This window comes from Gadus chalcogrammus, unplaced genomic scaffold, assembly GCF_026213295.1.
Source record: "Gadus chalcogrammus isolate NIFS_2021 unplaced genomic scaffold, NIFS_Gcha_1.0 GACHA114, whole genome shotgun sequence".
Classification (NCBI taxonomy): domain Eukaryota; kingdom Metazoa; phylum Chordata; class Actinopteri; order Gadiformes; family Gadidae; genus Gadus; species Gadus chalcogrammus.
In genome coordinates, this window is record NW_026613549.1 from 32,964 (window position 1) to 58,521 (window position 25,558).

General features: G+C 43.0%; 3 protein-coding genes across 9 annotated transcripts; 1 reads left to right on the forward strand and 2 right to left on the reverse strand.

The window, feature by feature from the left end:
• Nucleotides 1–6,336: 6,336 nt before the first annotated feature.
• On the reverse strand, nt 6,337–8,126 carry LOC130378902 (zinc finger protein 239-like). Of its 2 annotated transcripts, XM_056585503.1 has the most exons (3): nt 8,017–8,126; nt 7,631–7,820; nt 6,337–7,212 (listed from the first exon to the last, which is right to left on the reverse strand). In XM_056585503.1, exon 3 carries the CDS (start codon nt 7,121–7,123, stop codon nt 6,353–6,355), a length of 771 nt encoding a protein of 256 aa, XP_056441478.1. In that variant the 5' UTR covers nt 7,124–7,212; nt 7,631–7,820; nt 8,017–8,126; the 3' UTR covers nt 6,337–6,352. The 2 variants fall into 2 exon arrangements, with proteins under 2 accessions (XP_056441478.1, XP_056441479.1); XM_056585504.1 differs by lacking the exon at nt 8,017–8,126 and having other exon boundaries at nt 7,631–8,005.
• Nucleotides 8,073–9,413, reverse strand: LOC130378905 (histone-lysine N-methyltransferase PRDM7-like). The gene is made up of 4 exons (XM_056585505.1): nt 9,328–9,413; nt 8,926–9,060; nt 8,178–8,321; nt 8,073–8,081 (listed from the first exon to the last, which is right to left on the reverse strand). The coding sequence occupies exons 1-4, from the start codon at nt 9,382–9,384 to the stop codon at nt 8,073–8,075; spliced, it is 345 nt and encodes a 114-aa protein (XP_056441480.1). The 5' UTR covers nt 9,385–9,413.
• A 903-nt stretch (nt 9,414–10,316) lies between these two features.
• On the forward strand, nt 10,317–16,083 carry LOC130378900 (uncharacterized). Of its 6 annotated transcripts, XM_056585501.1 has the most exons (14): nt 10,317–10,876; nt 11,318–11,410; nt 11,695–11,775; nt 11,909–11,977; nt 12,092–12,244; nt 12,374–12,770; nt 12,888–13,171; nt 13,324–13,557; nt 13,705–13,796; nt 13,916–14,020; nt 14,125–14,318; nt 14,549–14,713; nt 15,289–15,542; nt 15,757–16,083. In XM_056585501.1, exons 7-14 carry the CDS (start codon nt 13,051–13,053, stop codon nt 15,777–15,779), a joined length of 1,188 nt encoding a protein of 395 aa, XP_056441476.1. In that variant the 5' UTR covers nt 10,317–10,876; nt 11,318–11,410; nt 11,695–11,775; nt 11,909–11,977; nt 12,092–12,244; nt 12,374–12,770; nt 12,888–13,050; the 3' UTR covers nt 15,780–16,083. The 6 variants fall into 6 exon arrangements, with proteins under 6 accessions (XP_056441476.1, XP_056441472.1, XP_056441473.1 ...); XM_056585497.1 differs by having other exon boundaries at nt 15,289–16,083; XM_056585498.1 differs by having other exon boundaries at nt 10,317–11,410; nt 15,289–16,083.
• Nucleotides 16,084–25,558: the final 9,475 nt, after the last annotated feature.

The window sequence follows — 25,558 nt, forward strand, 5'->3', positions numbered from 1 at the left end:
CTCTGCTTAATGTGAGGAGCAGGGCCCGATTGGAAGGAAGCCCATTCAGGACGAAGTTGACCCGGAGAAGGCAGCTGCAGGCAGATGAAGATGGGGGGGCTCTACTTCTTATTACCACAACAGGAACAGAACGCAGCCAAGCCAATGAATTCAGCCAAGTCACTGAGAAGTCTGTCTGTAACATTTGGAAGATACAGTTCAACCATGTAGGACTTTTGTAATTCCCCATTGTACTTTACAGAGATAGAGCACTTTGTTGCAGTCAGACATTTGTTTTTGTTTACCTTTAACATAGTGAGTCTGGAACACAATAGTTTGACCTGGCTTGGTGGAAAGCCCACTCACCACGTCAAGGTGCAGGTCATGAGTGGGAAAAAAGGTGTGTGTGTGTGTGTGTGTGTGGGGGCACTCCAAGCGTCCTTCCCTGTGTGTGTGTGTGTGTGTGTGTGTGTGTGGGGGCACTCCAAGCGTCCTTCCCTGTGTGTGTGTGTGTGTGGGGGCACTCCAAGCGTCCTTCCCTGTGTGTGTGGGGGCACTCCAAGCGTCCTTCCCTGTGTGTGTGTGGGGCACTCCAAGCGTCCTTCCCTGTGTGTGTGTGGGGGCACTCCAAGCGTCCTTCCCTGTGTGTGTGTGGGGGAGCACTCCAAGCGTCCTTCCCTGTGTGTGTGTGTGTGTGTGTGTGTGTGTGTGTGGGGGCACTCCAAGCGTCCTTCCCTGTGTGTGTGTGTGTGTGTGTGTGGGGGCACTCCAAGCGTCCTTCCCTGTGTGTGTGTGTGTGGGGGCACTCCAAGCGTCCTTCCCTGTGTGTGTGTGGGGCACTCCAAGCGTCCTTCCCTGTGTGTGTGTGGGGGCACTCCAAGCGTCCTACCCTGTGTGTGTGTGTGGGGGCCCTCCAAGCATCCTTCCCTGTGTGTGTGGGGGCACTCCAAGCGTCCTTCCCTGTGTGTGTGTGTGTGGGGCACTCCAAGCGTCCTTCCCTGTGTGTGTGTGTGTGTGTGTGTGGGGGCACTCCAAGCGTCCTTCCCTGTGTGTGTGGGGCACTCCAAGCGTCCTTTCCTGTGTGTGTGGGGCACTCCAAGCGTCCTTCCACGGGGTTGGGCACCTTCCTCCATGGCCTCCTTAAATCGATTGTACTCCGGATACACCGGTAGCCTGAGGACCAGGGAACAGGTATTGGCCGTGGGGAAAAGGGCCGGTCCATCTTCCTCATGGAGGAATTCAAGCCGGGGTCCGATGGGAAAACCCACAGCAGGAATCCTTTTGAGGCCCATGGCAAACGCCAGAACCGCCCCCAGGGTGAGACTCGTATCTCCATCTGTTAGTACATAAGAGATAACTTGTAAGAACGACCGCATGGGAACATTAACAGGAATTTTACACTGCCTGACATGTGCCAATCTTTCGTCGTCCTTAGTTAAAGGGACTCTGACCTTTGTTGCATTTGAGAATTACAGCACATTCAAATCATCCCGCCTTCCTCCAATGCCCCACCCCCTAAGCGTACAAAACTAAGCGTTATTTTGAGTACTGTACTGTAATAGTGAGTACTGTAACGACCTCGCCGGTGACATAATGATGTCGAGTCATTAGTAGTTGAAGGTCGTTTTAATGAACCAAAACCAGGTCACTGAAACCCGTAACATTGTAACCAACGGCAGAAAACCGACACAAAACAAACCCCAGTTACCCCGGCAACCCCCAACACGGTCTCACTCGCGTGCAGGCCCCCACCCTCCTGTTCTTCCAAGGCCCTCCCCCAGCTGACCTAATGATTCGCCCCCACGCTGATTGACAAGAAGAACATTACAATACATACACATCACAACTGGCATAGCGGACAACGAAATATAATGTAACACATAACACACAAACTATTTAACTGTCCCAGGGTCGCTACAGTACAAAAGTTCTAGGCTCCCATGGGTTATGTTTAGACTCCCATGGGTTATGTTTAGACTCCCAGGGGTCATAATATCTACCAGGGGTCTAGTAAACAAGAAGTCCGAAGAAGACGCGTCTGAGTCCGAAATGGGTCCCGTAATAAGACTGAGTGGTGCGGTTGGGTGCCAACGTTCTGGAGGTCTTCCTGTAGCTCCAGAGTAGCGGGACAACGTCGCGTCTGAGTCCGAAATGGGTCCCGTAATCGGACTGAGTGGTGCGGTTGGGTGCCAACGTTCTGGAGGTCTTCCTGTAGCTCCAGAGTAGCGGGACAACGTCGCGTCTGAGTCCGAAATGGGTCCCCTAATCGGACTGAGTGGTGCGGTTGGTTGCCAACGGTCTGGAGGTCCTGAGAATCATCCAGGGGAGCGGGACCACTTGGCTTCTGAGGCCGAATCGGGTCCCCTTGTCGGACTGAATGGTGCAGTTGGTGGCCAACAGTCTGGAGGTCTTCCTGAGGCTCCAGAGGAGGGTAACTCTGTGAGTCTGAGTCCGAGATGAGTCCCCTAATCGGACTGAATGGTGCAGTTTCAGTACGCCGTGGACCACTTTGGTCTGCCATCGTCAGTCGCTACGGTCGCTACTCGCTACTGTCTGCCGTGGAATCAAAACAAACCCTCTAGTTGAGGACGCGCCTTGATGACGCGGGCCCGAATGCGCCACAAGAAGCAGACGGAAAACCTTATATATCCATGCAGCAAACAGACAGGTCTGTCGGCCAATAAGGTCATTCGGTCCGAAGAATTTTATTGGTTGAAGTTTTCACTAAATATTATGAGAGTAAAATAAATGTTTGTTTTTACTCCTGGTGGGTCTGTCTTGCATATTAGAGTGTTATTACCTTATTAATACCAATTTAACCTTATCCAAAAAAAGTGTAAAAATGCAACAAAGGTAAGAGTCCCTTTAAGATAAGATATACTTTATTAATCTCAGCAGAGAAATGTAGGTTATGTTTTATGTTGGTTTAGGTTGCATTTCTCAGATCACAATAGAAATGTACAAAAGTCCTTGTTTAACCCTAAGTGTGCACTAATAGTGTCATTCTTTCGAAAAAAATATAAAATGTGTTATGCTGGTTCTGTCACAATCGGTTCACTATAATTCCCTATGCAGTGCTGTATTTACAGGTATGCCTAGGTTCACAAATCAAATAGTAAACATTTTTCATGTGTGCAATTTTGTTCATTCATGCAGAGCTGTAAACAGTCTTGTATTTTTCCTTTGTGTTTTGTGACCCATTATTGTTTGTGAAGACTTAACTTCTATAGGATGCCCCTTTTATATCCATTCATGATAATATCACCTGTTACCAGTTACTAATGTTGAAACAGTTGAACATTGTTGTTTTTTGAGCATTCTACAGCTTTCCTCTTTGGTGGTCCCCTGTTTTGAATTGTGCATCAAATTCAGAATAAGCATATATTAACAAAGAACAATTAGATAGATAAGGGTTGTAGATAGAAACACTTCCTTACCCTCCACCTCGATCAGCCAGTCCCTCCAATATATAAGGGTCCTGGCCTCCTTCCTCCTCCGATTGGAGCCCGGCTCAGACAGGTAGGACGTCATGAATGTGGACTCCAACCGGGAGGCCAGCAGCGGCTCAGGTGTGTCCATGAAGACCCCCTTGAGCTCCTCATGGTGGATCCTCAAAAGAGCTAGAATCCCGAAGGTCTCCAACCCTTCTTTGAATCTGTAAAATCAATGAGATAATAGATCATAGAAAATATAAGGTCTGTTGCTCTGAAGCCTGTTCTAGCCTACTCCATTGTACATAATGTGAAGATAAAAATCAATTAGACAAGGAATCCTTTCAATTAATATAAATTTAGATTATTTTGGAACACATGATAACTTTTCACTCCAACACAAAGGTCTCAGTCCATTAAATAGTCAATTCCCAGCTCCACTTACTGATTGAGAGCAGTCAAAATACGGCCCTCTGTGAGGAAGTTGAGGGCTGCCCCCAGCAGCTCATCCCTATGCGGGAGGCTCCGCACAAAGGAAAGGAGCCCATGAGGGAGAGCTCGTCTGTGGCCTCCTCCATAGCCTCCCTGGCACCTTCCACATGTGTGGCATCTGCAATCTAATATCATACATTAGGAACAATAATCATTATTTGGGATTTCTAAGCACTTTCATGGCACAAATTATCTTCTAACAGTAAAGAATGCATTGACATATGTGTATGACATAAATCATACATTGAAATTCAACATCAGTACACTATAGAGCACACCACACAGTATCTTGACACAAAAACACTTCTCCAAAAAGTGGTTTCAATTAACATTAACCATTTACTTGCCTTTTGGAGCTTGGTCCTCAAATTGTAATCTGTCACCTCTTCCAAAGTGGCAGGAAGAGGGGACAGCTTACAAACCTGTCTGTAGAGGCGCTGTGATAGGAATCTCGGAGAGACCTGCCCCTGCACCAGGCAGAGGGCAATCATCTTCCCCACCAGCCTGTACTGTCCTTTCTGCAATGCTGTGATAAGGGGAAAAGCACAAGGTTATTAAAGTTTGTTGCTCATTTTAAATGCATGTTAAAAACTCTAAATTGCAACGCCCAATACCATAAATTAAATTCAAAGCTTACCAACACTGTTCAGGGCCAGGGTTGTGTTGCCCTCAGGACCTTCAGATATAAAGAAGTTCTGTATTTGGTGGATGAGGAGGGTACAGAACTCTCTGGTCGGTCCCCCCTCAATAAATGATTGAAGAGCCCCCCGTGATCCGCTCGGAAAGTCATAGTCACGCTGCGTATACGGCTCTCCCAGGACAGCCACGCAACGGAATATATATATAATAGTGAAATGCCATATTGAGAACATTTAGATCGGGGGACACGCAACAATCGAGGGATGTGGACACCCCCGAATATTGACGGCTATTTCGCACATTTTGCCATCACAATTATAGCCTAACATAACACTGTACTAGACACAAATGTATTTTCCACTAGCTAGTGGTGGTCATTACATTGCAGTGAAACTAGTAAAGACAACACAGCTTTATGTTACGGCGAAACATGGAGGCACTGCAGCTCTAGTCTCGACAATGCGTTACTTTAGTCTGGTATTTCTCTTCACTGATTGGTTAGACAGCCTTCAAACTTAGTGGTCAAGCAAAGAAGAGGGAGGGGCTCGTTCTGCATACCTAATAGCCGGAGTGAATAACTAATAGCCGGAGTGAATGACTAATAGCCGGAGTGAATGACTAATAGCCGCGGCTATTAGTCATTCAAAACCGTACGGAATCCATACGGTTTCCGTACGGAATTCTTGCCAAACCGCACGGAATCCGTACGGTTTCCGTGCGGTTTTGCACTTTTACCGCGCCATTCTAGGGCCGGATTGTGGCCTTCTTGGCTTTCCATGGGCTACCTCCAGGTACCCCCTCCATGCCAGGGCGCCCTGATTTTATGTTTATTAACAGCTCCTCCACCGGGGTCAAGACAATTTGAGTGCCAGATCCAGTCAGCCGACTGTCGGCCTTTTCACGATTGGCTTAAAAAAATGGCTTATTTAAATTTAAACCAATACGATGGTGGGAAAAGCTTACCAGTTTGTATGTTTTTTTATACTTATAATTTTTCGCAATTCTGGACCCCCCCCCCCCCCCCCAAAAAACAAAACTCTCCGGTTCTGCACGATTCACGTGAATGACCAAATAGACCAAGAAAACGGCGATTGTCACAGAAAAGCGACAAGTTTGCAGCTTTGTATATTGAAGTGAATATTTCACGGAGGGGCGGCGCCCTAGCGCCCTCTATTGACCCACCGCCACTGGTTGATATATCTATCATTTGTTCACTGTATTAGCCTACCAAATCACAGGCCTCTTCAACGGTTTAAATCAGACATCCTTTTTTTTCTCACTTCCATTGAAGGACGGTGAATAGTAATTATTATTGGAAGATTGAAACATAATTATCAATAATTAATTCAAAATGTCACTGAATCCGGGGAAGGGGAACATCTTCGTGGAGCTGTGGTTCCCTCTGGTGGTCAGTAACGGGACCTCAGCTCATCCTTTGAATTCTACGTTATACATAACAGCATATCAAATATAATTCACCAACATGTTGGACTGCATCTATTCTATCCAGACAAAACCAGACATCTCAACACTGCATATCTGATTTTATTTGAATTTCTACAGGATAAATAAATAAATACATACAAATGTAATAAATATAACAATGACGTCAGAGAATAATTCAGTTAACATTATCTCTCTCAAACTATTTTTCGGGTAAAAACCTTCACTCATACAGACATGAATATAAATAAATACATAAAGTTGATAAGATAAACAATTAACCGTTCATGTGCCCTTTTAACATATAACAGCAAGGACCATGTTCGATTAGATCTGAATAATAGATGTCTGGGAACCATTTAGTTTCTTCACATGGTTGTTTGGGTGGAGACTCCTCTGTGAAGTTGTGTGTGACGCTTGAGACGACCAGATTGACTAAATGTTTTCCCACACTGTTTACAGTGGTATGGTTTCTCTCCTGTGTGGATGCGTTGGTGTTCCTTCAGAGTATCAGATCTACTAAACGTTTTCCCACACTGTTTACAGTGGTATGGTTTCTCTCCTGTGTGGATGCGCTGGTGTTTCTTCAGATCACCAGATAGACTAAATGTTTCCCCACACTGTTGACAGTGGTATGGTTTCTCTCCCGTGTGGATGCGCTGGTGTTTCTTCAGATCACCAGACTGACTAAATGTTTTCCCACACTGTTTACATTGGTATGGTTTCTCTCCTGTGTGGATGCGCTGGTGTACAGTCAGATGACCAGACTGTCTAAATGTTTTCCCACACTGTTTACATTGGTATGGTTTCTCTCCTGTGTGGATGCGCTGGTGTCTCTTCAGTTCACCAGATAGACTAAATGTTTCCCCACACTGTTTACAGTGGTATGGTTTCTCTCCTGTGTGGATGCGCTGGTGTCTCTTCAGACTATCAGAGCGACTAAAGGTTTTACTGCACTTCTCACATCTGTGGCGTCCGGCTCCTTCTGCTGGAATCTGGCTCGTGCTTTGGACGGTTCCCGGGGAGGCTCCGATTGGTTCTTGATAGGAGGCTGCGACGTATGGGAGGAGACTAGGCTCCACCTTGATTTCTCCACTCCTCAGCAGTCGGCCGTACAGGTCGCCGTGGCTCCTCTTCATGTGTTTGTGGAGGAAGATCTGAGACGTGTAGGAGTACGGACACTCGGGACAGGGGAAAGCCTGTGCTGGTGTCAGCTGGGATTTCCCTCCTAGGAGAAAGAGAGAGTCATATGTATTTTATTTTTGAGAGTGCTGCTGATGGCTGGTTTAAGCAGCCTCACCTGGCCAGAGTCAGGTGCTTTAGGCTTTGGGGCTTGATAAGGCTGCACAGCCTAATCAGCCTAATCAAGCATACCTGAATTAGTATACTTGGATTGTTTTTTTGAAACCTCCATGGTACTGTATATTTTTCATTTAGACATTTTTCCAAGTGAGAATATATTTCCTATTATGTTGTCATCTTTTGTTTATTATATTGAAATTTATGTTAAAACTTTACTATTTCCTGTATAATTTCTTGACTGCTTTGTTAATGTAGATGTTTATTGTCCAAGCTCTTTTGAATTAAAATGAGAGATGTGGTCATGAAGTGCCGCATAGAAACCAAACCCTGACAGAAAGGCAGACCTTAGTAGAGCTCTTGTTGTTCCACAGTCGATCAAATCCGATTCCCAGATGTCTGGCGTATTCGTCCCCATACCAGACCAAGAGCTCTGCTCCTGAAGTCACGAGGCCACAGGAGCGATACAGAATCCCTCCTTTGTGCTGAAACGCTATTAGGTTCTGTTCCTCTTCATTACGAGCACAATTGACGTACCTAACACACAGACAGGTACGTCAACACACCTTTACAGTGTATCTTCTGCATATGTCATAGCAACACAGAAAATATTGTGGATCTAATCAGATAACAGACATGGAGAAATATAAATGTTATCAATCAAGTAATGTAAGTAAGAAAATTGTGAACATTATTCATGCAGTAGATGGTATAAAAGTGAATAGGGTCCTACCTCATCCAGTTAGAAAGTGTCTCTCTCTTTGCATCAATGTAATCACTGTGTCTGCTCTAGTAGATCTGGAGAAATGTGTTAATCAGACTCTATGCCATCCAATAAACACAAAAGCACACATACAAGACTAGATCAAAATAAATGAATACAAACACACTGACCTCCCAGGAGCATCCACTCTCCAGGGCTCCCTCTTCATCCGTCCTGTGTCCTTCGTAGGGTCCAAAGTGTGTTCCAATGGGAAGGCCACCGTCTCCACAGTAAAACACCCCTAGACCGGCCCCAGGGATCCCAGAATCTCTGATCTACCCCACATGAGACAGAGACGGAGAGAGGAGGAGAGTCGTAGAGTGAGAGGAATACATAGAGGGAGGGAGAGGTGGAGGAGGGAGGAGAGATAGAATACAAGAGAGGTAGAGGAGAGCGAGATGGAGACACATGGAGAAGAGAGATGTAGAGAGAATGAGGCAGGGAGAGACAAAGAGAGGTGAGAGGAATGGAGAGAGGAAGAGAGGTGGTGAGATGGAGGGGGGGAGAGGAAGATAAGATATGATAAGAAATGAATGGAGATGAGTAGTTGGGAAACAAGTGAGAAAGAGAGAGATTTAGACAGGAAGAGGGAGGGAGGAAAGGAAAGAGGGGGGTGGGACAGGGGGGGGAGTTCAGAGAGGGAGTCACAAAGAGAGGCAGATAGAGGGAAATGGGGGGAGAGAGGGAGAGATAGACGGAAAGCACGATTCAGGAAGAAGAACCATTGGGGGAGAGATACAGTATATCCATCTGCTTTGGCAATATAACTGTTCACATTACTGTTTTTATATACATTAGCTGGGAAATGTATTAAACAATGAATGTTATACCGTCTCATTGGACGGGGAGAACTTTGTTGTGTTAAAGTACGACATATACCTCAAACCCAGCGGGCAGCGTCTTCTTGGCTCTGTCTTTCTCTCCGACAGCAACGGGGCGATCGATCAGCCACGAAGACGATAGGACCGTGGACCTCGCACTCTTCGAGGAAGAAAGTCCTACACTCATCACAGACTGGAGAAAGTTCATTTATTTATTATGTCCAAAAGAGCTTCAGCTACAAATCTATATTAAATAGACAGAAACAGGAAGATTAAAAATTGGTTTGTGAATGAAAAAGAGGTGGGGAAAAAGAGGTGGGGAGAGAGAGAGAGAGACAGAGACAGAGACAGAGAGAGAGACAGAGACAGAGACAGAGACAGAGACACAGACAGAGACAGAGACAGAGACAGAGACACAGACAGAGAGAGAGACAGAGACAGAGACAGAGAGCCCTCTTACAGAAGTAGTCGTCATCCTTAGGTACTTCCGGTTCTTGGTAGTTAACTCTGAGAACATTTCTCAGGTTCGTCTCTCTTGAATAAACACTTGAGCCCTGCAAATGTTCATGGAGAACTGACACACACACACACACACACACACACACACACACACACACACACACACACACACACACACACACACACACACACACACACACACACACACACACACACACACACACACACACACACACAGTTACAGACTATACGTGCACAAAAAGGTGTTATTGCAGTGAAGCAGTGGTGGGATCAGAGCTAACCCAAGGAGACCTCCTCCTGGACTGCAGAGCCCCTCTCTACTCCTCCTCCGGGGGGGTCGATCTCTGGATGAGAAGGAGTGGTCCCTCCAGAGACCTCCTGGTCACTCCACCCCCGCCCTGAGAGACTCTGACAGACAGAACGTCTAGTTAGGAGTACTCCCAGTTTTTTTAATGTGGGTAGGTGCTAGGGCTGTACGGTATGGACTAAAATGTACATCACGGTAGGGCTGGGCGATAACGATTATTAATCGCGATAAATCTCACGTCGATTACGGCGATAAGCATTAGACATAAATGCTCGATATGAAAAAAAGGTTTGTTTTTTTTTTGTTTTTTTTTAAACAACATTTCTGATGTGGATTTACCTGACAGCCAATGCGGCAGAAATAAACAAAATAGTCAGATCGCAGTTTTGCGGTTAATGCCTAAGTACACGCCCATTACCTGGTGCACACACACACACACACACACACACACACACACACACACACACACACACACACACACACACACACACACACACACACACACACACACACACACACACACACACACACACACACACACACACACACACACACACACACACACACACACACACACACACAGCCTATCAACAACAATGAAAATAAGAGAAAAGAAAAAAAATATATATATTTTTTTTTTATATTATATATCGTGATTAAAGGGACTCTTACCTTTGTTGCATTTTTACACTTTTTTTGGATAAGATTAAATTGGTATTAATAAGGTAATAACACTCTAAAATGCAAGACAGACCCACCAGGAGTAAAAACAAACAATTATTTCACCCTCATAATATTTAGTGAAAACTTCAACCAATAAGATTCTTCGGACCGAAGGATCTTATTGGCCGACAGACCTGTCTGTTTGCTAGATGGACATGCAGGTTTTTCGCGGTTTTCCGTCTGCTTCTTGTGGCGCATTCGGGCCCGCGTCATCAAGGCGCGTCCTCAAATAGAGGGTTTGTTTTGATTCCACGGCAGTCAGTAGCGAGTAGCGGCTGATGATGGCGGACCAAAGTGGTACACCACGTACTGAAACAACCGCTCCCAGGGGGAAAAACAAAAGTTTAGCAGAGATGGTCACCCGAAAAAAAGAACTCGATACTGCAAGAGGAAAACGTCGAGTAAACATCGGCTCTGCTTTTGAGCAATGGAGGGAACTGATGAAGCTGCAGCCAGAGCTAAAATCGGATGAAATGGTCGCGGAGTTTCTGCTGGAAAGGTACTTTTACTTTGCATAACATAACCAAAAACATCATATAACCTTACGATTGACTATTTGTTGCAGACACTTACCGGAATCACGTTTAGCATAATGCTAACGGACCTACCGTTAGCTCCAGCTACTTAAGCAGTTTGCTCGGGAAATAAAGAAATATTCTCCACTTATAGTCTTCCTCACCGTTTTACACAGTACTAGTGTGCTTTAAATTGTTTTGGCTCATTCACACACACATTCATACACCGAAGGCAGCAGTTAGCAGGGTGCTAACTGTCCATGTGTGTGTAAATCATAGGTGTAAGTCATATCATATCTGTGTTTGTCGCTGTTTCCATGTTCAGTACAAGGTACAGTTTATCATATTTTAACTTTCTGCTGGTACAACCCGCCCACTCACGTTAATATTTGTGTGTGCACTGCATGTGCATGTTTGTGTTTTAGTTACGGAAAAACAACGTCGACGCCAGTAAAACATGGTTTCAAGAGGCCTCCTCCGCCACCATTGTCCACCATTGCCGAATCTTTTTCAGAACGGTAAGCCTTGTTTGTTAATGTTATCGTTTGCCCATCAACGTGGATCACACATGCGTTGTGTTTTGCGATGGCATGAACAAGTACATTGTTAAAAGTGATACGTTATTGGTGTGAAATCAAACCTAGAGCTGATGCTATACCGTTTCCCTACCCCATCAGAACATGAGAAATGTAACTGATGTTTCCAGAACACTATAAGTCGTCTCTACTCATGTGCTGTGTGGCAGCAACTTATCTAATGTTGTGAAAAATGCCCATTATTTATTTCATGTATACATCTGTAGAGAGGAGGATTTCTCTGTTCATGGAGTGGAGGGTTTGGACAGCTACTCGGCTGAGACCTCACTTCTCACAATACAAGCAAGGTACAGTGGTACCTAGGTTTTACTTGTCAAATGTTTAACAATAACATATTTTTAAAGTGAAGAGTCCTTTTATTCACTCATCCAAATGTATAATTATGTAATACTGACTTTCTTTCTGATTTCCTAAATGCAGTGTTACATCAGCAGATGAAAGATTGGGTGACATCAATGAGGACGCATTTAATGATATAACAAACTCTATGTAAGTGTTTTCAAGGACATAAGATGAGACTTTTCATGATATTTTATGGGTTATTATTTCTGTAAATTCTGTGTATGTAACATAATGTAACTAGCTGGGGTTGTCTGTCATCAGCATTGACCACGATGAGGACGAATACGATCCTTCTTGGCATCCAGACATGGAGGCGCAATCAGATTTGCTGTTGGAAGAGGAGGACACTGTAGAGGAAGACTCTGACTGCAATGACAGCGACGACCCAGATTACGTGCCACTTTTTCGTGTGTGGTATGGTTATTATCAATCTTCATAACCAACCTGTTTTGACATTTTTTTACCTGATTTTATATTTCGCTTATGATTATTAGTATTAATAATAATTTGAAACACTATAGAAATATTCGTTCATTTTTACAGCAAAGGCAGATCTCTGAATACTGGGTTCATCCTTGAAGAATGTCCATCAGTCACCATGGAAGACACTGTGCATGACACGGGAGACGACACAGATCAAGATGATCATGAAGAAGATCTCTCTGTGCTGGAGCAAGAGCAAGAGACACAACATCTTCCCCAAAAAAAGCAAAGAAGGCAACCAAATAGATCAGAGATAACTGTTGAGGTGGAAGAGGATATAATTGGCAAACCGGCTTCTATTGCTTACCATGACTGTCTGAGGCAGCTTTGTGAGTTTGTTGCTTTGCCAATAGATTCTTGTAATGGGAAGGACCCCATCACCCAAAAACAATGTCAGGCAAAAGGACCTTTTGAGATTAACATCAAGTCAAGGGTCACAGCTGCCGTCATTGAATGGGTAAGTCATGTTTTGGTAGCACATGTAATTTCGTTTTTAATACAAAATATTATCATTGTTTTATATGACTTCACTTATTACATTTTTTCCATGTGTTTTCTCCTGCCCCTTTTTCAGCTGTGTCCTCAAGGTCATATCGTGTGGCGGTGGTCTTCCCAACCAACTTTAAAATTTGGCAGTCAGTTAGGAGACTTTCTAATGGCCACCAACATTTTGCTCACAGGCAACAACTACACAAAGGTGAAAATGCTTTTCAACTTCATGAATATGGGGATGATCAATGAGATACTTTGCGGGCATCCAAGACAACTACTGTGTGGACACTATAAAGGCGTTCTGGAATGCGAGAAGAGCCAAAGTGATTGCCAATGTGAAGACATTAGGACCAACTGTTGCTCTCGGTTAGTTTCACCGACACACACACATACATCAACACACCCATAGTAAACTAAGAACATAAACAATTATGCAAGACGCATCCACATTTTCATGCATGTTCTGGCACCACAAACTTATTTATCATCATATTCTGTTTTGTCGTCTGTATTTTAAGGAGATGGAAGGATGGACAGTCCAGGATTCTGCGCCCAGTACTGTACGTACACTGCCATGGACAATGCCACAAGACAAATAATCAACGTGGTGAATGTGGACAAGCGTGAGACTTCGCGGAAATCGACCAACATGGAGAAGGTGGCCTTTATAGAGACATTAGACACGCTGAAGCAAGATCTTGATGTCATTGAGTTCTGCACTGATGCACACAGCCAAATATCGGCCCTATTCAGTAAGTGCTTCTGTAGATGCATCTAATTGGGTTTGGAAAAACAATGTATGATTTTAAGAATTATTGGAAGAAAAACAATAACAACAAAACAGTTGGCAATTATACTGAGATATTATACTGTGTATTTTTGTATTCATTATTTTCCAGACAAAAACAAAGGGCTGTACAAGGACAGTGGCGTCAAGCACACGCTGGATATGTGGCACGGAGCCAAGAATCTTGGCAAAAAAATCCATGCTGTAAGTTACTGCTATGTAAAGATGGATTACTGTATTTGTTTTCAAAAAATATTTTAGAAATGTCATATATTTGTTAGTTATCATTCTGAAGCAGAATCATTCTCTTTTTTTCAATTTAGGCCGGCCTCCAAAAAGGCTGTTCACTATTACTTGTCTGGAAGAAGGATATCTGCAACCACTTTTGGTACTGCTGCAAGGCAGCAAATACAGTGGAGGATTTCTGGGTATGTTTTTCACTGTAATTTCTATAAGTAAGTGTATTGTCAATGTATTGAAATTATACATTATAACAATTTTTTTTTCATATTCATCTGAATTGCCTATTCAGGACATGTGGACAGGATTGCTACACCATGTCACCGGAGAACACCAGTGGGGACTTGGCGGCTGTTACCATGGCCCATTGGAGGAAAATGGCAACAAGGAGCTTATTCCAAAGGGAAGCACTGCACACCGCAAAATCACAGAACTGATCATGGATGAGAGGTGGTCAAAGACGATTCCAAAGTACTTGACCTTTAGGTAATGAGTCAGCCTTCAATATAATAAGCTTTTGTTTAGATGTGTTGTACTAGTAACATTTATTATTGTACAGTACATACATAATGGCCTTCTACAGAATGACAAGAAATGCAGCTCTTGTGTACTTTGGGATAATAGATTGAAACTACATTACTATTTAGTAATAATTGTTTTTGCTGAAGTTATGTAACCAATCATATCTTTAATTTTTCCTCCCTCTCTGATGCCAGATCCACTGGTGCCCTGGAGTGTTTCCATGCACACCTTCTGATGTACGCATCAAAACGAATCGCCTTCGTACCACCTGTGTATGCGGCCCGAACACTTTTAGCTGCCCTCGACTACAATGAACACTGCAGCCGACCCTACTATGTGAAGGCAGATGGCAAATACAGGTATGTTGATGTTTAAAACACAAAAAATCATAATTCTGACTCCCCCGTGAACAGATAATTAGTAGATTTGGTGTGTAATTGGGTGCTGGTCAAAAAAATCATAGCAAAGCAAAAACCTTTACAGCAGTCACTTATAAGTGTAATTTGCAATAAATAAGATTGCACAGCTGTGCAATTGCATTTGTGGAAGGTATAACCCCTAGTAGTGTGTGTTGTCAGATTTTTAGCTTGACCACATTATAGGGGCCCACCAACCTACTGGTCATGCCGAAGTACTGTGTCTGTGCTGCACTCTAAAAAGTCGGTTGACCGCTGACAGGGCCTACCACCTCATGTCATAATGACATTTTTTTCCCCACTGGGCGTGACATGGTTGTGGAGGGTACAACGACAATGAGGTCAAGTCTGAAGTCTGTTTGAACATTTATTTGAGGAATTCAAAATACACCCTTTATATACTATATTGTTCTTTGATAGTCTATCTTTTGTTTATTCTCCTTATAAAGTGAAACACATCTCATATCAACTTACCACATTTTTATTTGTTGGTAACTGTACTTTTTGTGTCCTGTCAGCTACCACAAAATGTACAACAAAAAAAGCGGTGGCTTCTGTCTGTACATAAAGAAGGTCAAGAAGAGTTATGAGTACATAAAAGACCTCCAGTGTGCCATCCTACGCTGCAAGTTGGACCAGTTGGCGGCAGGGAGGGGCATGCCTCGGAAAAGAGCGATGAGACCAGATGACCCCCGACGACTTGGGACTCTCAGTGGTGTCCCTGCACCATCAACGGAACAAATTTTGGAGACTCAACGCAGCAGAGGTCGTGGTGAGTTGACATGTGATTGTGACACCTACTGTTTTTTTTAATAACATCTCTCATTGGAGAAGGAGCATAACTTCTCCTTATATGTTACCTGTTAGATTGTCCATAAACGCATAATCGATGGAAGATAAAGTTAAATCTTTTTATCTGGCTAGTAATACCTAACTTTGCAATTTTGTCCAATGTTACATTTTGATTTTTATTACTCTCTGTCAAGGTGAACCACTCCCGCAAAAGTAGAAGACGATCTGCACCAACCAGGGCTTGTCCTGGCATCAAACCTGCCGTCTTGTCTGAAAGGACAACCAGAGAACTCCGGATATAAAGCAATATTTTGAAAATGTAGACTTATGTCATTGGTTTCCATAATGTAAGATGTGTGTTTTTGGGATCACTGAATTCCCTCAGTAAGATTTTTAAACATTAAAACTTTTTTTCATAAAATCAAATTGATTCTGAAGTTCATACAGAATATGTGGAGAAATTAAACTAAGGCATTCTGTAAGCATTCAGTTGAAATTCAAAGAATACACTTCCTATATATACACTAACTAGAATACACTAACTTATAATATTAAAGACTTTCTGCACATCAGATGTAATGGTGGGAACGAAGCGCAGGAGCAGCAATAAGTCGTGTGATTTTCTGCATAGTGTAACCAAAGCATAAGAAAAACATATGATGTAAGGAAATGGCAGTTCGACATTTTTAAACTGAATTGACTTGAAAATTGACTATAATTGGAATTTCACAGATGTAAATCAACACAACAGAGTAAATATGTATTTTTAATTTAGAAACATGGGTCACTAACTATGGCCAAAATATACAGTAATAAGACAGTACCATGTACATAATTCACAGGGCAGGGTACACTGGGCTGGAGTCTATTCCTCATCCATACCATTTCGGCTAGGGATAAAACCTTTGTAGATCCCATTGGGGTCTGGGTATGTTTCCCGTATTCTCCAAACACAGCAACTTGGTATGACAACTCTGTGGCCTTGTCCAAGTTGACCATACTGCCAAATTATATACTGTCTATATGCAGAAAAGCGGAACTGCCTGTGGCTTTCCCCCGGTGTTTGTGCATCATCTAATGCTCGGGAGTCATTCCAGATGCGTCTAGCCATGCGGAGGACCCCCGGCTGCAAGATGAAGGCATCCATGTGAGGCAGGACAGAGATGCAATTTTCCAGCGTTTGTCGGCAGCACACCTTCTCAATGTCTCTAATCATCTGCCTGCATCTGCCACAGACACACCACTCTGGTTGCCCGGGTGTTCGAATAATTTGGGAATCATCCTGAACCTGTGAGTGTGCCATCAGGTCAAACAGCATGCTTGGGTCCCTTTCCAGGCAGGTCAGAAGCAGCTCATGAGACTGTGTGATGTCTAGAGCTTGAATTCTAGCCTGAAATAGTAGATATTTTCATGTCAATAGATGTTGCAGAGGTCATAATTTTTAAAACAAATAGAAATATTGGCTGCTGGACATCTAATCCAAAGACGATAATAATAAGAAAATACTAATATGGTGCTGCTTTACCTGCTCAGCGGCAATCCTCTCCTGCTGAAATTGCTGAACTCTTAGTAGATCATCATGAGTAAGAACAGCAGGTCCACGTCCCCGGCGACCTCTTGCTCTTCTTGCTCTGCTAGGAACATCTCTGCTGGTTCCTGGTCTCTCCTCATCACAGTCCTCTCCACCCTGTGTCACACCACGGCCCCCCCTGCCTCTGCCTCGGCTGCCTCTAGAAGGGCCTGTTCTTTTTCTGGCTCCTCTGCTCGTTTCCTCTGCCTCCACAACTTGTTGGCCTGATGTGTTTGGTTTTTTTTTGTGTTGTGGAAAACCACGGCCCCTGCCTTTCATTCCCCTGCCATGGTTTCCTCTGCCTCCACTTTCAGTCCTTGCTTTCTTCCTTGAGGTGTCTTCGCCTGGAGAATCGTCATCATCATCGTCATCAATATCAATATCATCTTCCTCTGTGTAAACTTCAATGTTGTAGTCAGGATCTACTACACTGTCGTCCTAGAAGCACCAACATGTAAAAACAAAGACAGAACATGTTTTACTTTATAACAATATCAGGGTGAAGAGAGACATAGGAACACTTTCTGAAAATACATGTTTTGCATATTTTAATTTTACTATAAATCATATCTCTGTGAAATTATTGTAGTGAGATTCGTGATATTCAGACAACATAAGCTGTGTCGAGTCTGATGATGGGGGGTGGGGGGAGGGGGAGACAGTCTGAAGTCAATAGGCTGGTTGTAGGTGTGAATCCACATAGTAGGCTACGTGAAGAGGGGAGATTTCTAAAATGCAGACAATGTTAGAAACAGCAGCAGTTTGCAATGTTACAATGTTTCCAATTGCATATATAAGCATTCTATCATTTGAGATCATATTGCAATATTTCCCATTACAGTATGCTGATGAAGCTAACATTCAAGATCGAAAGCATAGCAAAATGTGTTTCCATTATCTCTGCCAACCTTTCTACATAATTAGGGCAGTGTGTTATTACTCTTGCTGTGGAGAACTCCCCAGGGTCCCACAATGTCTATTTATTATAAAGTTCGAGCTTTCGACATTGAAGAATACTTTTTTGAACAGAGTGATAAAGTTAACCACCGCTGGCCGTTAGCAGACAAAACCGTAACCGACGTTACACTGAAAACAAAACAGCTGAGACTGCTTATTATAAGGCCGCTATAATGTTAGATAACGTTAGCCGTACAGTGTTTGCAAGAAAATACGACGAATTCTACAAAAAAATGTATGACAACTAAAAGAATAAAGCAAATAAATGGTGCAAATAACCATTGAACTGAATATATATGTGTATGTAAATGTATATAACTTACCGGTGCTTCTGAATCCGATTCCATTGCTTCGGTAAACAAAAACTCACGTGCGTGCGCGGAGGCAGTAGGTTGTAAGTCTGCTTGTGTAAATAAAGTTTCTTAAATAAAAGACCGCGGATGGGAACGAGGGGGTGGGGCATTGGAGGAAGGCGGGATGATTTGAATGTGCTGTAATTCTCAAATGCAACAAAGGTAGGAGTCCCTTTAAAAGAAAAAAAGTTTTATTACATGCAGTTTAAAACAAAAAAAAATACCCTCTCCACAAGATAAAAGAAAAAAGAAAAAACATTAAAAACAAAAACACAAATCAAATAATAGCATTCACCGTAAGCTTTGCTAGTGTGTCATTCATCACAGCCATCTCGGTACACATTGCCCGATAGGCATTGACGTTAGCTTCGCTAGCAGATTCCATTAACCAGAATTTTCGAGCGGTTTTAGAAGCTCTTAACCCCTCTTGCGCATTAATTCTCTCTATGCCCTGCGTGTTGACACGCACAGCTGCCTCGGCATCCAAATGCTTACGCTGAAGGGCCACGATAGCACGTCCATTACTGGTCTCAGTGTTTGGGGATTCAGCAGTCATACGATCACGCGCATTTTCGGCCCTGATAGCGATGAAGGACTGCTTCGTCTGCTCTTCGAGAGCCTGATATCTACTGTCACCACGTTTACCAGCCTCCACTCCCAGTTTACTCTGACGAGCAATGGCTAAGGAGTTTACATCCACCGTCGCAGTTAACACGGCTAATTTATCAGCAAATTCTTTACGCCAGTTAGCATCTCGCACCCCTGCATGGTATTCACCAACAGCAATTGCGGGACCGGCTGGTAGCCGCGGCACCGCTACCTCATGAGCGATGGGACTCACGATACACGGAGGGTCGCGGATAGGGTCTTGAATGGTGTGTAGGGATCCAGATGCAGGACCTGCAGGCTGGTGGTGTTGTACAGGCTCTGCACTGGTGGTAGCCTCTACGGATGTAGCTGGAGAGTCGATCCACAGAGCTGGAGTGAAGTCGATATGATCCAACAGCGATGAATTCCAGGACGAGTCCAGGACGTCGCCAAGACCAGCCAAATCATTGGCGGTCAGCCCTGCTAGTGGCGCACACTGGGGATCTCCATGGACTATTTGTAATAGAAAAAAGAAAAGAAATCAGTATCAATCCCATCATGATCATTACACTCTATAGAATATACACATACTTTTTTTTTTTCATTTAATTTCCTACCGTGTTGTATAGTTCCATCCGGTTGCACTGTGACGGTCTCTGCAGGCGACGCCGACACATGCACATCCACTTCCCCGATCACTTGGTGTTTGGAATCAGACCATACAGCTCCATGTTGCACGATTTGCGGGTTTATAACGGCCTGAATAACCTGATTATAATTCTCCGGAGCTAGACCACCATGGGTGGCGTCCTTGCGGGCCTTTTTATAAGGAATTTGTAGCTGTTCTATGGCCTGCGGTGAGCAGGGTATAGCCCCGCCTATTCCCGCCGACCTTTTCAAATTCTTCTTGGATAGTCGACTTGGAGTTGGTCCGGGGGTTCGCTGATTGACTTTGGCCGCAATAGGTACTAAACGTGGATCAAAAACAAAATACAAAAGTATTCAGGGGTTAGTTTTGGTTGTTTCAGATGTTAAATTAATAGATATTTTATTTTGGTAATACACCTATAGATATACTAATGGCGGACGTATTAACAACTTACCAAAACTATCGCTTGTCAACGCATTAGTCTGATCGGCTAGAATTGGTCTTTGAATGTTGAGCCGAATATCATGCAAACCTGTTACACATTGGGAAAACACAAATTTAATAGTTGTTCTACATGAATATACCATAGCAACTAATAATAATAATAATAGAGAGAGTGTTATGGATCTATATATAACACACTACTATAAAAACAAACAAACATACTTCCACGTGGACCCTGCGGCTGTTTCACGCTCTCGCCGCCGGGACCGCGAATCGCTTTGAAGTAATCGCTGCTTCGGTCAGATATAAACAGCTGATTCACATAGACATAGTCATAATATAATCATAATAAACTCATATGAATACTTACAGTCAGTCGGCATAGTAGTACAGGACGGATCGATGTTTTTTTTTTCTTCCAGCTGCTACGACGCGTTTACTATCTTAGAATAGTGTGTCTAACGTCCGGGGTCAGAGGCCGTACTCTTCCGTATCAATGGGGCCCGTATATTTATGCATGATAGCACCCCCTCTGTAGACATTCGCACCTAGGCCCCCGACGTCATAGACTCCTGACCAATAGGTACTGATCACCCACATACTTGGGTACCGCAGGCCTACGCCCACTCATCGCATCATAGACAGACAATCTCCTAATGGTAAAATAAAGTTAAACCAAATACACTATATTAGATGAAAATTACTAAAATATCTTAATAGTATCATGATATCGCCTAATATATTGTCATGGTGGACCACAGGCCGTATCTTCACTATGTTAGTACTATGCCCCGTTGGTGAACCCTCCTTTTAATCCTAATATAGATATACCTATAAATATTTATATATATATATATATATATATATATATCTATATCATATCCCATATACGGATATGTTATCGATACCCCCAGTACTATATATAAATATATCTGCCGGTTTCATAAAATAGTAGGGTAGATTAAAAAACGCCTTAATACGCCGCGCGCACGCACACACACACACACACACACACACACACACACACACACACACACACACACACACACACACACACACACACACACACACACACACACACACACACACACACACCCTCCAAATCACTCTGCATAGTACCAGGGAGCCATCAAACAGCACGTGTCTTCCATAGACAGCTCCCCCATAATCAACATGGAGCCGGGGGGTGCCCGTCAGACATATGTGTAACAATAGAGGTGTTGCTTCTCCACAGACATTAAGGCATCGAATTATACACCCCACCGTTTCCATTGGCATTGAATTACACTTTTATCCTACACTACTTACAAACACATTTGTTATAAGAATTGTACCATATAATGATGCTGCTGTCCACATATTGTTAATAGAATCATAGCCCATGAAACATCTGTTGACACACACACACACACACACACATACACATACACATACACACACACACACACACACACACACACATACACATACACACACACACACACACACGAGACACACACACACACACACACACACATACACACGAGACATCAAACAGCACGTGACGATCTGCCTGTCGACAGTGCCCCATCTCACACTCTCTAGGGCCTTGACTGTATGCCCACTTCCTCCATCAATGGTCTCGCCCTGCAATCCGCATAGATGACTGGCTATCCTTCCAACAACACAGTGATCATTCTGCTAACATCCTGGCCGCTTTGACGACTGGCTGCCCTGCCTACAACACGGTGATCTTCCTGTTAACACACCTACAGCCCAGCCGATTCGACTTCGCATATCCCTAGCACACCCCCACACACACACACACACACACACACACACACACACACACACACACACACACACACACACACACACACACACACACACACACACACATACACTAATCACACCTCTGTCTATACAGATCCCGCACCCCAGCGACCCCTGCAGGTTCACCACTGGCATTACACGGATCAGCCCTACACGAAGGGGTTTATGCTTTATGACCCATCATAAAACATAAACAGGAAGTGGTACCTGTGAATAGGGATCCCCCTTCACCCCCACCCCCTCCCCAACCGGAAGTGAGTTCAGATAGGAATGCCCCCAAACAGTACGTATGATCAACTACTCGTGGGTACTGCCTGGCCACCTTGCCACAAGGTCAGTAACCCTTAGTGTTGCATCACAGATCACCTGAGTGTTAATGGAGTGGAAGTTCTTTCTATTGACAAAGCCATCCTCCTCATCACTTGGTGCCTATGAAATGAATATAAGTTAGTTAGCACATTAATCCCCACGTAACACACACACATATATATATATATGTATATATCTGTATATATATATATATATATATATACATATATATACACACATATTTATATATATATATATATATATATATATATTCAAGTCAATATTTTTATAAACAACATATAACAAAGCATAATGGATCCAAAATAACAAGAATACAAGAATAGGATATTTGTACATTATCATACTTTGATTGCAATATGTGTCCCATCAACTGCCCCCAGCACGTTTGGAAATCCAGCTATTTCAAAGAATTTCTGTTTGGTTTGAATGCATTCTGCGTCTGTTGCTGGAAACTTGATGAACTGCCGTGCTCTTCTACAGAGTGCATTTGTAACATCTCTGACGACTCGGCTAACGGATGATTGGCTCACACCCAGGGTGCCCCCCACCACCATTTGAAAAGACCCAGAGGCAAAAAATCTCAGGGCAGCCATAATTTGCGTTACAACCGGAAGGGGTGACGATCGCCTTGTTTTCCTTTTCAGGTCATTTGATAGCATATCTGCCAAATAAATAATTGCAGGCCTAGGGAGCCTATATTGTCAAATCAACATGTGATCAGGGAGTATGAGCGGATCCATTCTGTCTCTCAATGGCCTTGGTGGATTTTCCTCCCTAACTGCCACCCAAAGAACTTCCATCTAAAAAAAAAAGAGTAATATGTTTTCAGTGACTTGGCCTACTGAAATTATCTAATAATCTAAATAAATACAACTGCCTTCTTGATATACTTAAGAGAACATTCAAGTATAATCAAACATCCTTGATAACTATTACTTCTCAACACTGTCTGGTATTATCAATAGTAACTGACAGAGTTTAGGCCCATTTATTTTAATATTGTCAAAATAGGCTTTTTTGATATATTAAAACTAGTATGACAAGCTTAAATTCACAACATTGTTTAACATATAGTCTTGGTTTAAGCAATATATTAATGAATTAATATAAATGTCACATAGATATGTTTAAAGAAAGACTTACCTTTTCACTTCAGCATGTTTAAGACTGGTGAAGGGTTATCTTAAAGTTGTGAAGAAATTTGAGAAGAAATTCAAGAACTTTGTCTTCAAGAATCTCATTTGTTCTTAAGTACTTTCTTAGGAAAAAACGTAGGAACTTAGGAAAAAAGTTAAGAAGAAAGTTGAGAAAAAAGTTAAGAAAAAACTAAGAAACTCTTCAAGAATATCAAATCTTCTTAAATTTTGTCTTAAGAACATAGTTAAGAGAAAAGTGCTACTTAAGAACTTTTTTCTTCCTAAGAATGCTTTGTGAATCCGGCCCCAGGTGTTACTTTCACCGTTGCTGTGAAAAAAAAAAAAGAGCTGTACAAACCCAGCTCACTGGGAATTCAGAAACTGAAATGCCATAACAAAGTTTATTGGTGTTTTCATTGCTCCTTTTTTTTTTTTTTTTAATTCCCCGTAACTACTAACCGTACCGTAGCGTACCGTAGCGTGACTTAAAAACCGAGGTACGTACCGAACCGTGACTTTTGTGTACCGTTACACCCCTACCTACTTCCTATTTGTGCAAACCCATCAGATACCTTTGAAAAAAACAAAAGTGCAAAGATGCTTTGTCTGAAATGAGTTCCCTTACCGTTTAATTTGGAGCAAGTGAAAAAATCACAGGCTTGTGTTATCTGTAGGGTCTCCGTTGTTGTCAACTGCTTCTCGGAGAGCTGGATGGAGAGGGTTTGCAGCGTCTGTATTCCAATTGGTTGTCAGGGTTTTTGCATTGGAAATGCATCAGTGAACAAATCGCCTGCTTGTGCCATCCGAAAGGTCTTCGTTGTCAACTTCTTGTTGGAGAGCTGGATGTAGAGGTTTTGCGACGTCTGTATTCAGATTAGGGCTGCACGATATGGGCAAAATATGATATCCCGATATTTTTTGGCTGACTGGCGATATACGATATATATCTCAATATTTTCTATAGAGTGGGATAGATGGCTTTGTCGCATTGTCCTGCGTACTACGGTGAGGGTTTCAGTGCGCCCTAACTTTAATCCCCCGCCCCCTCCCTTCTTCGTTCCATTTGGGAACATGTTTGGTTTAATTTCGCTTGTTTCGTATATTTTAATTAATTAAGGGCGCCTCCAGAGGGCACCCCCAACACATTGGATCGGCCCTCCGCTTTTGGGCCGCATTATCATCTAGAACGTGTATTAACTTTTGATAGTCTAACGTGGTCCATTATCCCTTACTTGTTGCAAGACACAGTAGTCTACACATACATCTATACATAAGGTTTCTGAGAACAGCAGGACAAGTTGGCACATCAACATTCACAAACGGAAGGCTTGCGCTACTCCATCTAGGCACTTTGAGTTGTAGCCTCATACCATAATTGAATGCCGCTTCTTTTGTAGCAAGAAGCAGCAAGTGTTATTTTCACAGAAGATGAACACATACCAAATTTTCTGATAAGCATATTAACTTGTGCATACATCATACGATACTGCCTGCAAATTTCACGGTCATTAGACTGGTCGTCAGTTATGTAATGTTATACGTTTTTAGCCTCATTACATATGTTAAGGACTGTGCCAGGAAAGGAGAAATCAGTAGTTATCAGTTTCTTATCTGCCTTACTTCATGAGCATCAGCTGTATGTGGCCTTAGTGCCTAGATTTAATATGACAACCGCCACTGTTGTTTGGACAGGCGGGTAGACGTAAACTGGCAGATAAATCTAAGTGTTATGATTTCTCTCATTCATTTCTTATGTTTGCATTTGTGTCTTGCAGAAGATGAAGGAGAATGCGTGCAGTGGGCTGAATGGAGAATTCGTGAATCAAAGGCAACACCATCAAATGCATTATGAAATTAAGCACTATCAGGTTGTCAAGGCTGTAGCTCAGCGGGTACATGTTCCTGGATACCTGATTTTTTTTTTGAAAACTATTTATATATGTAATCTGAATGCACTCTCCAAGAAATGCTGCAGTTCTTTGTGCCACAAGAGGCCAATAAGCTCTACTACAAGAAGTTGAGGCAGAAGATGAAGATTATTACAAATTATCCAAGTCAGTTCCGACCAAGTAATTTGATTGGACAAGAGGCATTCCAGTGCTGAGTATAACAGCACTGGGTCTTTTAACTATACACGTATCGCTCCGCTTTACGGGT